The 17,361-nt window shown below is 52.4% G+C and overlaps 1 protein-coding gene across 5 annotated transcripts in view; it reads right to left on the bottom strand.

The window, feature by feature from the left end:
* Positions 1-17,361, bottom strand: part of SRPX2 (sushi repeat containing protein X-linked 2) — a 216,289-nt gene that overhangs the window by 129,291 nt on the left and 69,637 nt on the right. For all 5 annotated transcript variants that reach the window (XM_075323042.1, XM_075323041.1, XM_075323045.1 and 2 more), the window contains one exon: positions 8,909-9,016. In XM_075323042.1, the coding sequence (XP_075179157.1) occupies positions 8,909-8,975 (67 nt within the window). In that variant the 5' untranslated portion in view covers positions 8,976-9,016. The remainder of the gene's footprint in view (positions 1-8,908; positions 9,017-17,361) is intronic.

The following is a 17,361-nucleotide window of genomic DNA, read 5'->3' on the forward strand; positions in this document are numbered from 1 at the left end:
CACCCATAGGGACTCTACATTCTCAGTACCCTCACATATGTTGTCACGCAGGATGGGTTTTAAGGATGATTTTACATATAGACACACACCTCCCCCTCGCTTATTTGTACGGTCATTCCTGAATAGGCTATAACCCTGTAAATTAACAGCCCAGTCATAGCTCTCATCTAGCCATGTCTCTGATATCCCCACTATATCATAATTTTCTTCCAACAATATTAATTCTAATTCCTCCACCTTATTTGTGAGGCTTCGGGCATTAGTGTACATGCACGTTACGTATGACTCTGTACCTGTATTCCTGCTTACTGTATTGACTGTCCTAACCCTTCCCCCCGTACCACCCCCAATTTCATTACTTGTGCCCTGGTCACTATCTGCACTACATTCCCCTTCTATAAAGTGAATACCCTCGCCCCCCATTCCTAGTTTAAACACTCCTCCAACCTTCTAGCCATTTTCTGCCCCAGCAGAGCTGCACCCTCCCCATTATTAGATCAGGCGACTGCCCAGCACTACATAAGAGAACCCCCACAGCTGCCCAGCACTATATAAGAAAACCCCACAGGAATATGTGACGCCCTGGACTAGCCAGGTAGTCACATACATAAGAACACACACACACCCACCCCCCAGACAGTTACATTAGTCAGACAGAAACCCTTGTTGCCAGGGTCTGATGTCCACACCAGGTGGGGCGGAGCCAGATGGTTGGCCCCACCCACTGAAGAGTTCACAGGCCTGGAGGCGGGAAAAGACACAGTTTAGTTTTGGAGGTGAAAGTGAGAGGAGTGAACACTTCGAGTGTCTGGGTTGGAGCCCAGGCACTGACAGCAACGTTGACAGATGGTGGTGGCCGTCAGCAGGAGTTGGTGGAACTCCGCAGATCCGTAAGGACCGGGGTCGGGCGTCGGCCCGCCGGTACCGGACCGGGGAACAGAGTGAAGCTAAGCACACAGGAAGGGCCATCGGACCCCGACCAGGCTTGGAGCCGCCGTCAATAGTCAAATCCGAGTGTGACAGGAACCCCAGGGGTTTCCCAACAACCAAGTCCCGATTGAAGGCAACCATCCACCATGAGGATATACAGCCACCGCCAAAGGCTAGAGATCCAAGGGCCAGCGCCTGCGGGCAAATGGGCTCCTACGGCACCTATACGCCGGGGAGCGGACTACCGTTGGGAAGCCATCGGAGTTAACACAGTACACAAAGGTGCAGGGAAAGACAGCCACCATCATCTGTCCGGGGAGAGACACTGCAGCCGGCTGCGGGACCCATCCATCCAGCCGTTTGGTTTACCGGAGCCTTTGTGCATCAATTGCTGAGTGAGTACACCAGTGCCATCCGGCACCGTGCCGCGCTGTCCCTGCAACCCTGCACCTCACCAACCCTGCCTCCCCGTCACACCACCGGGCCCCGGGACCACCAACCCCTACCCACGGAGGGGGAAAACAACATCCCTGCTGCTCCCTACCATCACTCCCGGGAGCCCCGTCACCAGCAGCGGTGGTGCCCATCTTCACCACAACCCGTGGGTGGCGTCACGGACTAAATCCCCAAACAAACCACCCCCCTTTTTCACTCTCGGGCGAGGAGCGCCGCTCGAGTCCCCGGATCCAGCCCCCCCTTGAGCCACCGTCCAGCTGCAGCGCCGGAACCGAGCGTTGGTGAGCGCATCCCCTCAGCCCGCGACAACTTGGTGTCTACGAACAGGATAGAACCAATCTACCTACCGGTAGAAGTGCAACTTGCAGTCCCCGCCGGCGGCGTGCGGCCGAAAAATTTGAAGTGCCGCCATCTTTGGCGCACAGATTTCCCGCTCGAGCGTCTTCCCTGAGCAGGGAAGGTGCAAAAGCGAAGCCCCGCCCCTGGAAGAGGAAGTGCTAAAGAGAACCAAGGGGGGACGGATGGTGTCCTGCCTCATGTAACCGGGGCCATAAAAGCAGGGACGCCAGGACTCTGCAAGCCATATAGTTCCTGGAACACTGCTGCACAAGATGTCCCATCCGTCCGGCACCGCTGAAAGCCGGAGCCCACGCCAAGAACAGCGGCATGGGTGGAGGTCCGGACCGCACAAATGTGCAGCCGCCTGCAGGCACAAGTGCAGTTCTTCTTGGAAGAATGGGTGGCCGACATGGTGGTAGTGGTCGCGGCCGTGCGGAGACGCGAGGTGGAGACAGAGTTGGAGCGGGTAAGCGACCCACGCCCCTGTGTCCCAGAAGGACCGATCGCTGCGGCTGAGGGGCCCGGTCTGCGCCCGCTCACCCTGCTGCCTCCCCCGCTACCCGTATCGGTTGCTGCTATCCCGCCACTAGGCCCGCTACCCCCACCACCAGTAGCGGAGCTCCGCCCGTCCGCCCTAGAGGGCCAGCCTGCAAGCGATGTCCGCAGACGTCCCGCACCGCTGCCATGGAAGATCCAGCGGGAGGTGCCCGTCCGTGAAGAGGAGCTGTCGGCACCGGAAGTGGCCGCATCCAAGACCGTCCCGGCTCCGGTAGTCTGTCCGGTCAAGAAGGAGGCGGAGGTCCAGCCGGTGAGGATCCCTGTTCCCAAACCCCAAACCTCGGCTGAGGTTGCACCGGGTCGCCGCTGCGAGGCAGCACCCCCAGGCCACGTCACCGCGTGACCTTCCAAAAATGGCGCCAGTTGTGGGCAGCGTGCAAGAAGTCCCGCGGGGCCCGGCCCGTGCGCGGGGGCATGCAGACGCCCCTTACTGGGACAGGGAGCTAAACCCACTGGGCCGTGAAATTGCCGAGAGAGAGCGCCAGAGGGCCGAGATGGTGGCCTGTACCATCCGTGAGAAGGACCACCTCCAAAATGCCACCTTCCGGGTACGGGGCCCGGTGTACGAGGGTCAGGTCCGGAGATTTGACCCTCACCGGGGGTTCGGCTTTATATACGAACCGGGCCTGGAGGCCGAAGTGTTTGTAGCCCGCCGGGATGTACATGCCCATCTGCCAACAGGCCACCTGGGCTGTGACCTGCTGCCGGGAGACCTGGTGGTCTACACTCGACACTGCGGGGAGAGGGGCTGGTACGCCCTCGATGTGAAGGTGATGGAGGGCCGCAGTTTCCAGGCGCAGTCCCAGTCCCCTCCCCCACCTTGCTGTCAGGATGTCGAGGTGGAGAAGGTCTATGAAGAAGTCGACCTAAAGTGAAGGCAGCGGTCCACCGTTGCACCCTGTTGTCCCGTTGGGACCTTTAGCACCGTTACTGATGTGAGTGAATCAAAATTAATCCATCCGAAAAATCACCAGATTACCGTCTGAGAAGAGAATCGTCCCTGTTGGGACTGGAGTAGCCCCTGATGTTAAGTTAACTCCCCATACCCACATGAGAAACTCCTCATGGACATGGCTGAGAACTTGCAGGCCACCCACGAACTTGTGGGCTTGTAAATAGTGTTGTGGGATGGATACCGTTGCCGCCTCCGGAGAGGCTGATTTGGAGGATGGGCCTGGAGGAAAGTGATGGCCCAGGCCCGCCACTACCGTAACCGGTGGCGATCCTCCGGGGGTCAGGGGTTCCCCCTTGGACGTGGGGTCCCCTGAAGTGACAGTTGGGTGCGAGTTACTGTACCCGTTCCCGCTCGGGCAGCCTGAACCTGGACTGGGGTAAAGGGGTGCTGCCCACTTCTTAGGGGCAGCATCAGGGCTAGGTTGCTTGGGTGGGAGAGCGGAAGACATCCGTCCGTCCGTTATTAAAAATGTTTATGTGTGTTGTAACGTTTAAGAGGACCTAAAGTATGCTTATGTTTCATGTTTTACTGTTTTTCCCATGTTATTTATATTTTTGCAGTTTGAAAAATAAAACCGGTGATGGACGGGCAGCCCGCGGACGGTCTGCATTTTACCAAGGGGGAGTGTGACGCCCTGGACTAGCCAGGTAGTCACATACATAACACGCACACCCCCACCCCCCAGACAGTTACATTAGTCAGACAAAAACCCTTGTTGCTTCCCTCCAGGGTCTGATGTCCACACCAGGTGGGGCGGAGCCAGGTGGTTGGCCCCACCCACCTAGGAGTTCACAGGCCTGGAGGCGGGAAAAGACACAGTTTAGTTTTGGAGGTGAAAGTGAGAAGAGTGAATATTTCGAGTGTCTGGGTTGGAGCCCAGGCACTTACAGCAAGGTTGGCAGACGGTGGTGGCCATCTGCAGGAGTTGGTGGAACTCCGCAGATCCGTAAGGACCGGGGTCGGGCGTCGGGAGTCAGCCCGCCGGTACCGGACCGGGGAACGGAGTGAAGCTAAGCACACAGACAGGGCCATCGGACCCCGACCAGGCTTGGAGCCGCCGTCAATAGTCAAATCCGAGTGTGACAGGAACCCCAGGGGTTTCCCAACAACCAAGTCCCGATTGAAGGCAACCGTCCACCGTGAGGATATACAGCCACCGCCACAGGCTAGAGATCCAAGGGCCAACGCCTGCGGGCAAACGGGCTCCTACAGTACCTATACGCTGGGGAGAGGACTACCGTTGGGAAGCCATCGGAGTCAACACAGTACACAAAAGGTGCAGGGAAAGACAGCCACCGTCACCTGTCCGGGGAGAGACACTGCAGCTGGCTGCGGGACCCGTCCATCCAGGCGTTTGGTTTACCGGAGCCTTTGTGCATCAATTGCTGAGTGAGTACACCAGTGCCATCCGGCACCGCGCCGCGCTGTCCCTGCAACCCTGCACCTCACCAACCCTGCCTCCCCGTCACACCACCGGGCCCCGGGACCACCAACCCCTACCCACGGAGGGGGAAAACAACATCCCTGCTGCTCCCTACCATCACTCCCGGGAGCCCCGTCACCAGCAGCTGTGGTGCCCATCTTCACCACAACCCGCGGGTGGCATCACGGACTAAATCCCCAAACAAACCACCCCCCTTTTTCACTCCCTGGCGAGGAGCGCAGCTCGAGTCCCCGGATCCGGCCCACCGCTCGAGCCACCGAGCAGCAGCAGCGCCGGACCCGAGCGTTGGTGAGCGCGTCCCCTCCGCCCGCGACAAATACACCCCAATATACCCCCTGTGTGCCTGGCTGCACACAGATAAGCTGGGTTTAGGCACCAGTGGCACAGGTACGTGTGGTCCACAGGGTCCGGCCTACAGTCTATTACTACTGACACCTGGAGTATTAAATCAGGCAGCTGCCTAGCACTACCATGCTCAGGTGCTTAGTACTGGTAACTAGTGATGAGTGGGCATTACCATGCTCAGCTGCTCTGTACTGGTAACTAGTGATGAGCGGGCACTACCATGCTCGGGTGCTCAGTACTAGTAACTAGTGATGAGCGGGCACTACCATGCTCGAGTGCTCAATACTAGTAACTTGTGATAAGCGGGCACTACCATGCTCAGGTGCTTAGTACTGGTAACTAGTGATGAGTGGACACTACCATGCTCCGGTGCTCAGTACTGGTAACTAGTGATGAGCGGGCACTACCATGCTCGGGTGCTCAGTACTAGTAACCAGTGATGAGCGGGCACTACCATGCTCGAGTGCTCAATACTAGTAACTTGTGATAAGCGGGCACTACCATGCTCAGGTGCTCAGTACTGGTCACTAGTGATGAGCGGGCACTACCATGCTTGAGTGCTCGTAACAAGTGATGCACTACTGTCATGTAAAACTTTAAGGTTCCTTATACCCAGAGCAGAGCTAGCGCAGAGATGAGTGTGGCTATGACATCCTTATCTTTTGGGCTATTGGACTGTGGTATTTACGATGGGGGGGATGTCTGTAACTTGAGGGAAAATGTGCAGAGAAAAGTATCCCTCTGTTCTTCTAGGTAAAAGTGTTATGAACTCAGTTTTCAGGTGCCACGTTAATATTAAAAATATGAAAAGTATATTGTTGGAATCCTGGCAAACACGAAGCACTGTCCTGCTTTGCTGGGCGATCGCTGGTATTCGAACAAATGGGTATTGGCTAATAAAAATATGCTAGATGTGTGGTGTTTGGTATCTATGTGAAGGAAAAATTGGGATATAAAATATGTCACCAAGATCTCTCTCCTGTGAGTCCCAGGGGAAAAGATATCCTAAAAACCAAAACTTCCAAATCTTCTGAAGCTCTGGGCACATCCCACAAGACATCCCAAAATGAGGTCACAGAAGGGAGGGTGACCTGAGGTCACAGAAGGGAGGGTGACCGGAGGTCACAGAAGGGAGGGTGACCGGAGGTCACAGAAGGGAGGGTGACCGGAGGTCACAGAAGGGAGGGTGACCTGAGGTCACAGAAGGGAGGGTGACCTGAGGTCACAGAAGGGAGGGTGACCTGAGGGTCACAGAAGGGAGGGTGACCTGAGGTCACAGAAGGGAGGGTGACCTGAGGTCACAGAAGGGAGGGTGACCTGAGGTCATAGAAGGGAGGGTGACCTGAGGTCATAAAGTCAGCTGCCGCATTTTTACTCAGTTCAGTTCTGGAGAACACAGACAAGCTGTGGTGCTGCTCATTCGTATTCCTGGAGATCCTCACTCTATAAACCCGGAAATCACATCTATGCACGAGTGTACAAGTTTCATGTTTATCCCTTTTATTTTTAAGTAATTGTCTACACTGTATGTGTATTCTTCTCTTTTGTAACATCTTGTATATTTTATGAACACTGCCTATATACAGATTAAATATATAAAATTTAATAGCCTCTTTCCTCTTGCTCTATATGCGAAACCTGAACCCGAAGAGCCTTTTGCTATCTGAAACGAGTGTCCAATCTTAAAGGTTAGAAGTGGCAGCGAAATTATTTTTGCGTTAGATTATTGTGGTGCTACCAGCAAGGGTACCAAAGTATTAGTGATGGGCAGTCCGGCTCTTTTTGGTGATCCGTTTCCCATGGCTCCGCTCACCAAAAAGAGCCTGCTCATTCGGATCGTTCTCGGCTCCTTATTAAACATGTGTTCACCCCAGGTGAACACATATTTAAGATTATAGTGACGCCGCTGAAACCATGACCACCCGTGGCTAAACCCCGCCCACTTTCAAGGGACCAATTAGATCGCGGAGTGGGCAGGGTTTAGACGCGGGTGGGTGGGGTTTCAGCGGCGAAAAGAGCTGTTTAGCGATTTTAGTGGCTCACTTTGGTGATCCGGCTCCTGTCGGTCACTGCAGGGAGCCGGATTTTTGTGTCGGAGTTGTGTTCGGATGTGTTCGTGACCGACACATCACTACAAAGTATATACAGGGGGTACGGAAAGTATTCAGATCCCTTTAAATTTTTCACTCTGTTTCATTGCAGCCATTTGGTAAATTTTCATTAATGTACACTCTGCGCATCATCCCCTGTCTCGACAGAAAAAAAACCCAGAAATGTCGAAATTTTTGCAAATATATTAAACAAAAAAAATGAAATATCACATGATCATAAGTATTCAGCCCCTTTGCTCGGTATAACACATGGTCATAAGTATTCAGCCCCTTTGCTCAGGCACTCATATGTAAGTCACATGCTGCCCATTTCCTTGTGATCCTCCTTGAGATGGTTCTCCTCCTTTATTGGAGTCCAGCTGTGTGTAATTAAACTGATAGGACGTGATTTGGAAAGGCGCACACCTGTCTATATAACACCTCACAGTTCACACTGCATGTCACACCAAATGAGAATCATGAGGTCAAAGCAACGGCCCAAGGAGCTCAGAGACAGAATTGTGGCAAGGCACAGATCTGGCCAAGGTTACAAAAGAATTTATGCAGTACTCAAGGTTCCTAAGGGCACAATGGCCTCCATAATCCTTAAATAGAAGAAGTTTGGGACCACCAGAACTCTTCCTAGACCTGGCCGTCCAGCCAAACTGGGCAATCGTGGGAAAAGAGCCTTGGTGAGAGGTAAAGAAGAATCCCAAGATCACTGCGGCTGAGCTCCAGAGATGCAATAGGGATATGGGAGAAAGTTCCACAAAGTTACCTATCACTTCAGCCTCCACCAGTCGGGCCTTTATGGCAGAGTGGCCCCACGGAAGCCTCTCCTCAGTGCAAGACATGAAAGCCGCATAGAGCTTGCAAAAGAACACATTAAGGACTCCCAGACTATGAGAAAGAAGACTCTCTGCTCTGATGAGACGAAGATAGAACTTTCTGGTGATAATTCTAAGCAGTATGTGTGGAGAAAACCAGGCACTGCTCATCACCTGCCCAATACAATCCCCATAGTGAGACATTGATGTGGCAGCATCATGCCATGGGGGCAGGGACAGGACGACTGGCTGCAATTGAAGGAAATATGAATGCAGCCAAGTACATAGATATCCTGGAAGAAAACCTCTTCCAGAGTGCTCTGGATCTCAGACTTGGCCGAAGGTTCACATTCCAACAAGACAATGACCCTAAGCACATAGCTAAAATAACAAAGGAGCGGCTTCAGAACAACTCTGTGACCATTCTTGACCGGCCCAGCCAGAGCCCTGACCTAAACCTAATGGAGCATCTCTGGAGAGACCTGAAAATGGCGTCCACCAACGTTCACCATCCACCCTGACCTGAAGGAACTGGAGAGGATCTGCAGGAAGAATGGCCGAGGATCTCCAAATCCAGGATCCCAAGAAGACTCATGGCTATACTAGCTCAAAAGGGAGGGTGCCTCTACTCAGTACTGAGCAAAGGGGCTGAATACTTATGACCATGTGAGATACTGAGAAAAGGGGCTGAATACTTATGACCATGGGATATTTCAGTTTTTCTTGTTTAATAAATTTGCAAAAATGTCTACATTTCTGGGGTTTTCTTCTGACAAGATGGGGGATGGGGGTGCAGAATGTACATTAATGAGAAAAAAAATGTACCAAATGAATCCAATGAAAGAAAGAGGGAAAAATTTAAAGGGGTGTGAATACTTTCCATACCCACTGTACATGCACTAATCTATAATCTAATATACAGTACATGCACTAGTTACAATCTAATATACATGCAGTAATTTACCTTCATGATATAGGGCAGTCATCACCTTGACGAGGACGAGCAGCCGCAGCACCGGGGACATTTCCATCGCAGGTGGAGATTTCACAGGTGTTTTAGTGTCACCACAATCTACAGTAGAAATGGATTTGAAAGCTGAAGCAAACGTCAGAACAATCTCCTTCATAGTGTGAATTACGCCAGCATAAAGGCTCCAGCAGCACAGGGACATTTGTGGTGGAGCTGCCCTCGTATGAAGCCAGACCGGACGCTGTCTGGGCCTTCACAGGTTTCTATGAAGTATCCATAAGTCACAAGGTGCAACATTATGAAAAGTTCTCAGTATTTCAAGCAGGTCTTTTTATAGAAGATTTGAGTGAAAGTCAGAAATGGGTGTAAAAGTAGTGGGAAATATAGGCACCAGCAGACACGGCTTCTTGCGCCCTCTCTTCTTGGAATGACGTCTGGCTTTGCCCATAAAACTGTCACCAATTAAAGTGGTGTTAAAAAAACAAATAAAAATAAATAAATAAAATAAAAAATTGTGAGAGGAATTTATTAAGACACCAGTCCTAATATCAAGCTGGCAGGAAGATGCCCCTTACCATGAAGGACCCCAAACTACTGACCGGAACAGTGCTAATTAAAAGACGTTACAAATGTGACGCCACTGGACTATCAGGTCATCACAGGGTATTGCACAATCTACCCTCCCGTGCAGTATCCACCTCCTTCTTTGTTATGGGTCCCTAACCATATGGTGTTGCCTCCATCAGCTAATCAAATCCTAGATACACCCTTCACCACACCCACCAAACACACCAGTGGACGGCTTGAGTGGAATAGAGTTGCCTACCTGGGGGGTTGGAGAGGGGAGGTGAGGAGTGTAGTCGGAGTGGAGTAGAGTAGAGGAGCGCAAGTAGTGAAAGTGAGAGGAGGTCGGAAGCAGGGCTCCTGAAAAGCTGTCTAGGTTGCAGACGGTGGTCTGGGCCTAGAGGAGTCGGACCACCGGTCACAGGGGATCGTGGCAAGGGGCACAGATCTGTCGAGGAGGACAGCCGGTGGCCTTGCACCATCACCGGTCCGGGACCGAGGCACGACGGGGTACGTGGACCCTAGGTTGGAGAGTAGCTCCAGGCAACCCGATAATTTACTTGAGGAGAACAGAGCTTTCAAGATTCGTCCCCAAACACTCCAAAATCGGGGCACTAGCGCAATGAGGGGGATAAGACTTTCCAACCAAAATGGTCCAGAAAATCCCAAGCGTGAGCCCTGAGAGCAAGCTAATAACACTTCGCCATAGTGGGGACCGGGACCCGGCAAGTTTCACACTACCGGGACCACCAGAGAAGTAAACTAAAGTGCCAGGAGGCAGGTTACGGATCACCAGGCAGCACCATTGGGGACGGGACCCGAACTAAGCTCCCCTCAGTGGCAGTGGTGTCCAGAGACTTGTTTTACCAGTTGTCGGTGTCTGCTTAATGGACTGAGTGAGTACCAGAGTGACCCCCTGCATCCCACGGCAATCCCCTACAAACACCGAGTCCCGGGGCTCCCCCTACCCGTGGAGGGTTCTAACTAGAGATGAGCCACCCCCTAGTGTTAGAGTTCTGTTCGTCCAACGGCGGGCAAGATCGTAGAACGTTCGACAAACCCATTCAAACCCCATTGAAAACAATGGCAGGCAAACACAAACACATACAAAACACATAGAAAACACCTTCTAAGGTGTCCAAAAGGTGACAAACAACTCCCATGACACCACAAACACAAGGAAAAGTGACAAGGACATATACTCATGCGAAAACAAAACAGCTGGACGAGTAAAAAGAGGAGGAGACACAGATATCGGAGTATCTGCAAGTGAACATCGATGCCATTACTGTGCAACTTGAGCCTTGCTCATTTTGGGCTTCCAATCTGGATAAATTGCCTGAGCTCGCCACTTACGCCTTGGAGATCTTGTCGTGTCCAGCTGCCAGCGTTGTCTCTGAACGTGTCTTCAGTGCTGCTGGGTGTGTGCTGACAGATAAGCGCACGCGTCTGTCCAGTGACAATGTAGACAGACTAACGTTCATTAAGATGAACAAGTCATGGATCACAGAGGACTTTTCTACGCCGGTGTCATCCTGGGGAGACGAAAGGCTGGTGGATTTTTGATAGTGCTTCATGCAAATAAACAATTTTAAGTTTGCAACTGGGACACAAGTGATGCCACTGAAGTGGTGTCTGTGGCCAAATTTTTGGAAAAGAGGGAGACATTGGTTGGAGTCCCCTTGCTGTGTTTGACATGATTTTAGAAGGGCATGACATGCCTAAGAGGCTGACTTTCAGCATCTGCAAGTGTCGCGGGCAGAGGAGGGGACGCTGCGCTCTCCCACTGCTCGGGTCCGGCTGCTGCTGGTGCTGCTGCTCGGTGGTGGCTCGAGCGGTGGGCCGGATCCCGGGGACTCGAGCGGCGTTCCTCGCCCGTGAGTGAAAAAGGGGATTTTGATTGTGGGGGTTTTGGTTATTGTCCGTGACGCCACCCACGGTTGTGGTGATATTGGTGACACCACCGCTGCTCTAGACGGGGATCCCGGGAGCGGTGACAGGGAGCAGCTTGGTTGTTATTTCTCCCCTCCGTGGGTAGGGGGTTGGTTGTCCCGGGGCCCGGTGATGGAGTAGGGATGGATGGCAGGCGGGTTACAGGGCCTGGTGAGGTGCAGGGTCGCGGGGGCAGCGCTGTGCCGCACGGCACGGTGGTACTCACTCAGCCAATGATGAGGACACAGTTCTCGGTAAAACACATGGCTGGATTGACGGGTCCCACAGGCGGCTGCGGTGTTGTTTCTCCCGGCAGGTTGGTGATGACTGCCTTTCCCTGCACCTATGTACGGTAGATGGTTCCGATGGGTTCCCACCGGTAACCCGCTCCCCAGCTTGGATATGGGCTGGAGGAGCCCCTTTTGCCCACAGGCGCTGGCCCTGAGAAACGGTTGCCTTGGCGGTGGTGGTGTCTCCCTCACTTGGTTGGACTGTTGCCTTCTGTCGGGACTTGGCTGTTGGGAAACCCAGGAGGTTCCCTTCACTAACGAATTTGGCAAATTCACGGCGACTCCTAGCCTTGCCGGGGTCCGTAAGCCCCTGCCAGATGGTGCTGGCTTCTCTTTGCATACCGGTCCGGTACCGCTGGGCCACCGCCCGTCCACGGTCCTTATGATAGACTCCAATCAGCCACTCCTGCAGACGGTCACCACCATCTGCCAACCTTGCTGTCCCGCCCGGGCCACACACCCGGACGCCGTCAGTTAGTTGCTCCACTACCACTTCTCCTCCTTCCACTTTCACCTCCAAAACTAATCTGTCTGTTTTCCAGCCTCCAGGACTGTGAACTCCTCGGTGGGCGGGACCAACCGCCTGGCCCACCCCCTGGTGTGGACATCAGCCCCTGGAGGAAGGCAACAAGGGTTTTATGTCTGACCTCGGTGTGCCTGCTGGGAGTGTGGGGTGTGTTGATGTTGTTCTCTGTGGCCCCTGGCTTGTGCAGGGCGCCACAGAAGCTGTTGGCTACAGAAATGCTGCCTTTCCACCCTTTTGGCACAGAGGATTTTAGAGACCTTATGCCCATCGCAGTGCCCCAAGAGCCGATGCCCAGTCGCCACTCCTTCTCCAAAAAAGGCGTTCCCGCACTACACCAGCATGTCACACACAACATCACCACTTCCTTGAGAAACTCTGTGTGACAGGGTGCATTTCACCACAGATACTTGGACCAGTAAGCATGGACACCGCTGAAGAGTTGTAGACTGTTAGCTCTGGAGACCGAGTTTCATCAATGGTTGTCTCCACTCAACCAGCAGCCAGGGAAGGCCGTGTGCGACAATGATGCTGTTACGGGGGGCTGTCTGATAATAACCGAAAGGAGTATCAGACAGTCAGGGTCCACCGTGCAAAGACTTTGCTGCAGACTATGGCAGAGTGCAATACCTCTGTTAACTCACAGAAGGATATAATAAGAAAATAAAGCAATTCCTCCCTTACTTGGAGGGTGTGTGGAATGATCTCTGTTAATAATCACAGAGACAAAGGCAATGTGTGCGAAATGGCACCTACCTAGGTCCGCTCTTCTAGTGGTGCAAAAGAGACGAACAGCAGCGTAAGCCGCACAAAGCTCCTACCTGCGTTCGCTCCACTAGTGTGCGAGGACACGAACCACTAGATATGGCACCTGCCTAGGTCCGCTCTTCTAGTGGTGCAAAAGAGACGAACAGCAGCGTAAGCCGCACAAAGCTCCTACCTCTGTTCGCTCCCCTAGTGTGCGAGGATACGAACAACTGCCAGACGCAGTATAAGGAACGTTACCCTAGCGGCAACGTCCACCTACGAGTAGAATCACAAGGCCCAGCCAGACCATGTGCCTCAGGCACCTGCCTATGTCCGCTCCCCTAAGAGGTAAGGATACGGACAGCAGCCGAAGCTGTAAGGTATAAGAACGCTACCCTGCCGGTAGCGCTCACCTAGCATAGACAGAGGAATGCCTAGAGGAACGCGCACAGAGCGTCTACTCATATGCATGAACCAAGAGGACTGAGCACCATGCGGCGTGTGTCAGGGTCTTATATAGACTCTGTGCCTCATCCAAGATGGAGGACACCAGAGCCAATCCGCTGCCAGAACGACAGGAGTGACGTCATGCTGGCCTATCACCGAGCAAGACGTCACAAGCACATGACCAGCGACCAATCGGCATAGAAGGTGTCAGAGACATGTGACCTCGTGTCAGCGATGATGTCACCCGCACATGTGCAATGGCTCCAAGATTGGACTTAGTCTCCGGCGCTCGCACATGTGCAGTAGCAAGAAATCTGGACTTAGTCTCCAGCGCTCGCACATGTGCAGTAGCAAGAAATCTGGACATAGTCTCCAGTGCTCGCAGCAACCGTAACAGTACCTCCCCCTCAAGGGCCCCCCTCCCGGCGACGCAGATAATCGGCAACTAAGTCGGGAGCATGGACAGCCTCCTCAGGCTCCCAAGAGCGATGTTCCGGGCCATAGCCCTCCCAATCTATCAAGAAGAACCTGCGCCCTCTAACCATCTTAGAACCAACTATGGCTCGTACCTCATAGCTAGAGCGAGAGGAATCAGAGGCAGGAGAGTGCACTTCACGAGCGTGAGGTAAAATAGCCGGCTTTAGCAGTGAGACATGGAATTTGTCATGAATCCTAAGATGGACAGGTAACTTCAATTGATAGACTACAGGATTTACCTGTCGAAGAACCTCATAAGGACCCAGGAAGCGAGGAGCAAATTTGACAGAGCTCACTCTAAGTCTCACGTGTTTTGCAGAGAGCCACACAAAGTCCCCTGGAGAAAAGACAGGAGCCGGGCGACGAAACCGATCGGACACCATCTTCATACGGTCCTTAGCTGCTTGGATCGACTCTTGAGTCCGATCCCAAACCTCTCTGGCATTAGTTGCCCAGTCGGCCACAAGAGGAGGAGGTGCAGCAGCGGGAAACGGTACCGGTACCCTAGGGTGTTGCCCATTATTGAGTACGAACGGTGTCTGCCCAGTGGCCTCAGCCAGCGAATTGTTAAGGGCAAATTCTGCCCAGGGTAGGAGGGAGGACCAGTTATCGTGGTTCTCAGCAACAAAGTGTCGAAGGTATATAATCATAGATTGATTGGTACGTTCAACCAAACCATTAGTCTCCGGATGGAATGCCGAAGAGAGATTCAACTCAATTTGCAGAAGGCTACAAAGATCTCGCCAGAAACGGGAAGTAAATTGCGGGCCTCTATCACAAATGATACGATCTGGCATCCCGTGAAGCCTAAAGACATGCTTGAGGAATAGTTTGGCTAGTACCCTGGAAGATGGGATTCTCGATAACGGTACGAGATGAACCATCCGGGAGAAATGGTCCGTAATGACCCACACAAATCTATGTCCCTGTGAACATGGAAGATCACCCACAAAGTCCATGCCTACCACCTCCCATGATCTATCTGGCACTGGTAAAGGATGCAAGAGCCCAGCCGGTCTCTGCCGTAATGGACGGTTGCGAGCACACGAGTAGCAGGAACCGACATATCTCTTGACGTGGCTGGCTAAGTGTGGCCACCAATACCACCTCTCCAGTAACTCTCGTGTCCGCCTAATACCAAAATGCCCACCCACCTTTGAGGTGTGGGCCCATGACAGTATATCATTCTGTCGATCAGGCGGAACAAAGGTCTTGCCCGGTGGGATTTGGTCTAACGTCACAGGGGAGAGCGTATGAAAAACCCTGGAGGGAAGGATAAGACGAGGTTCGTCAATCTCTTCCTGGGTAGAAAGCATAGAGCGAGACAGGGCGTCTGCCTTGTTATTCTTACTCCCAGACAGATAGTTGATGGAGAAGTGAAAGCGGGAGAAAAACAAGGACCAGCGGGCTTGGCGAGGATTCAGACGCTGAGCGGTTTGTAAGTACGTCAGATTCTTATGGTCTGTATAGACCTGGAAAGGATGTTTCGCTCCTTCCAGCAAGTGACGCCACTCCTCCAAGGCTAATCTCAAGGCGAGCAGTTCCCTATCCCCAATGGTATAGTTTCTCTCTGCCAGTGAAAAGGTTTTAGCAAAGAAGAAACACGGCCTTTTTCTACCTGCACCGTTCTTTTGATACAAGACCGCACCAGCACCCACTGAAGAGGCATCAACCTCTAAGAGGAAGGGCTTACTCTCATCGGGTCTTTGAAGAACGGGAGCAGTTGAAAAGTGTCTTTTTACTGCCTCAAAAGCCTGAGATGTCTCAGTAGACCAGGCTTTGGGATTAGCACCTTTCTTAGTCAAGGCCACCAAAGGGGCCACCAAAGTAGAAAAATGGGGTATGAACTGCCTGTAATAATTTATGAATCCTAAGAACCGTTGCACCGCCTTCAAGGAATGAGGTTCGGACCATTGCAGGACAGCAGAGAGCTTCGCAGGATCCATAGCCAGACCCTCTTGTGAGATAATGTAACCCAAAAAAGGCAATGAGGACTGCTCGAATACACATTTCTCGAGTTTAGCAAACAATGAGTGCTCCCTTAAACGGGAAAGGACACGAACGACATCCTGACGATGAGTCTCCAGATCAGGAGAAAAAATCAGGATGTCGTCCAGATACACCACTACTGAGGATAACAATAAATCCCTGAACACATCGTTTACGAAGTCCTGAAATACTGCGGGTGCATTACATAACCCAAAAGGCATGACGAGGTATTCATAGTGACCGTCTCGGATGTTAAAAGCGGTCTTCCATTCGTCACCCTTTCGAATTCGTACCAAATTATACGCACCCCGCAGATCCAACTTCGTAAAAACTTGAGCTCCTCTCAGTCTGTCAAAGAGCTCCGAAATTAAAGGTAATGGGTATTTGTTCTTTATTGTGATTGCGTTGAGACCCCTGTAATCTATGCAGGGACGCAAATCACCCTCTTTCTTCCGAACAAAGAAAAACCCAGCTCCCGCGGGAGAGACAGACTTACGAATGAACCCCTTCTCTAAGCTCTCTCTTATATAGGTCGACATGGCCTCCGACTCAGGTATCGACAGGGGGTAAACCCTGCCTTTAGGTGGAACCGAACCTGGGATAAGGTCTATGGCACAGTCATACGGCCTATGGGGTGGAAGAACCTCAGCACCCTGTTTGGAGAACACGTCAGCGAAATCCAAATAGGGTGTAGGTATGGGAGAGAGATCAGTTGATGCAACCGCAACGACCTTAGGTGGTAAGGGAAGACATCGGGACTGACATTTCGAACCCCAACTAATAATGCTGTCAGACTCCCAGTCAATGTGAGGAGCATGAGTCCGAAGCCATGGAAGACCCAGAAGGACGTCGTCTATACCCTCAGGCAAAACAAGAAAAGAAATCTCCTCTATGTGACCCTGAGACAGGGAAAGGCGCAAGGGGACTGTCCTCAATGTAATGGAGTCAGACAACATAGTTCCATTAACAACACGGACAGGAATAGGCGCCTCTAACATGATAGAGGGAATATTGTGTCCCTTTACAAATCCTGAGGACACAAAAATCCCGTCAGCTCCGGAATCCACAAAAGCCATAATAGGCCATGTATTCTCAGATAACGAGAGCTGACCTGGGATACAACACTTAGAGGGTGCAGAAGACGTCTCTAGTAACCCCCCTCTAATGGTTACTAGGCCAGGGAGTTTCCCTGACGACTAGGACACTTGTTGGCATAGTGCCCAGCCTGACGACATACGTAACATATAGGAGGACCAGACTTGCGTAGTCTGGAGAACGTATGACCTAACTCCATAGGAGTGGGAGATGTTTCAGATGCTGAGGAAGATGGTAGTGGACCCTCAACAACTGGAATAGCCCGATGCTTAGGGCGTGAGGAAGAGACCTCGAGTCTACGTTCCTTATGGCGTACATCGATCCTCGTTGCTACTGTGATCAAGTCCTCCAGAGAAGCAGGGACCTCACGAGTAGCAAGGGCA

Source organism: Anomaloglossus baeobatrachus, chromosome 9, assembly GCF_048569485.1.
Source record: "Anomaloglossus baeobatrachus isolate aAnoBae1 chromosome 9, aAnoBae1.hap1, whole genome shotgun sequence".
Taxonomy (NCBI): Eukaryota; Metazoa; Chordata; class Amphibia; order Anura; family Aromobatidae; genus Anomaloglossus; species Anomaloglossus baeobatrachus.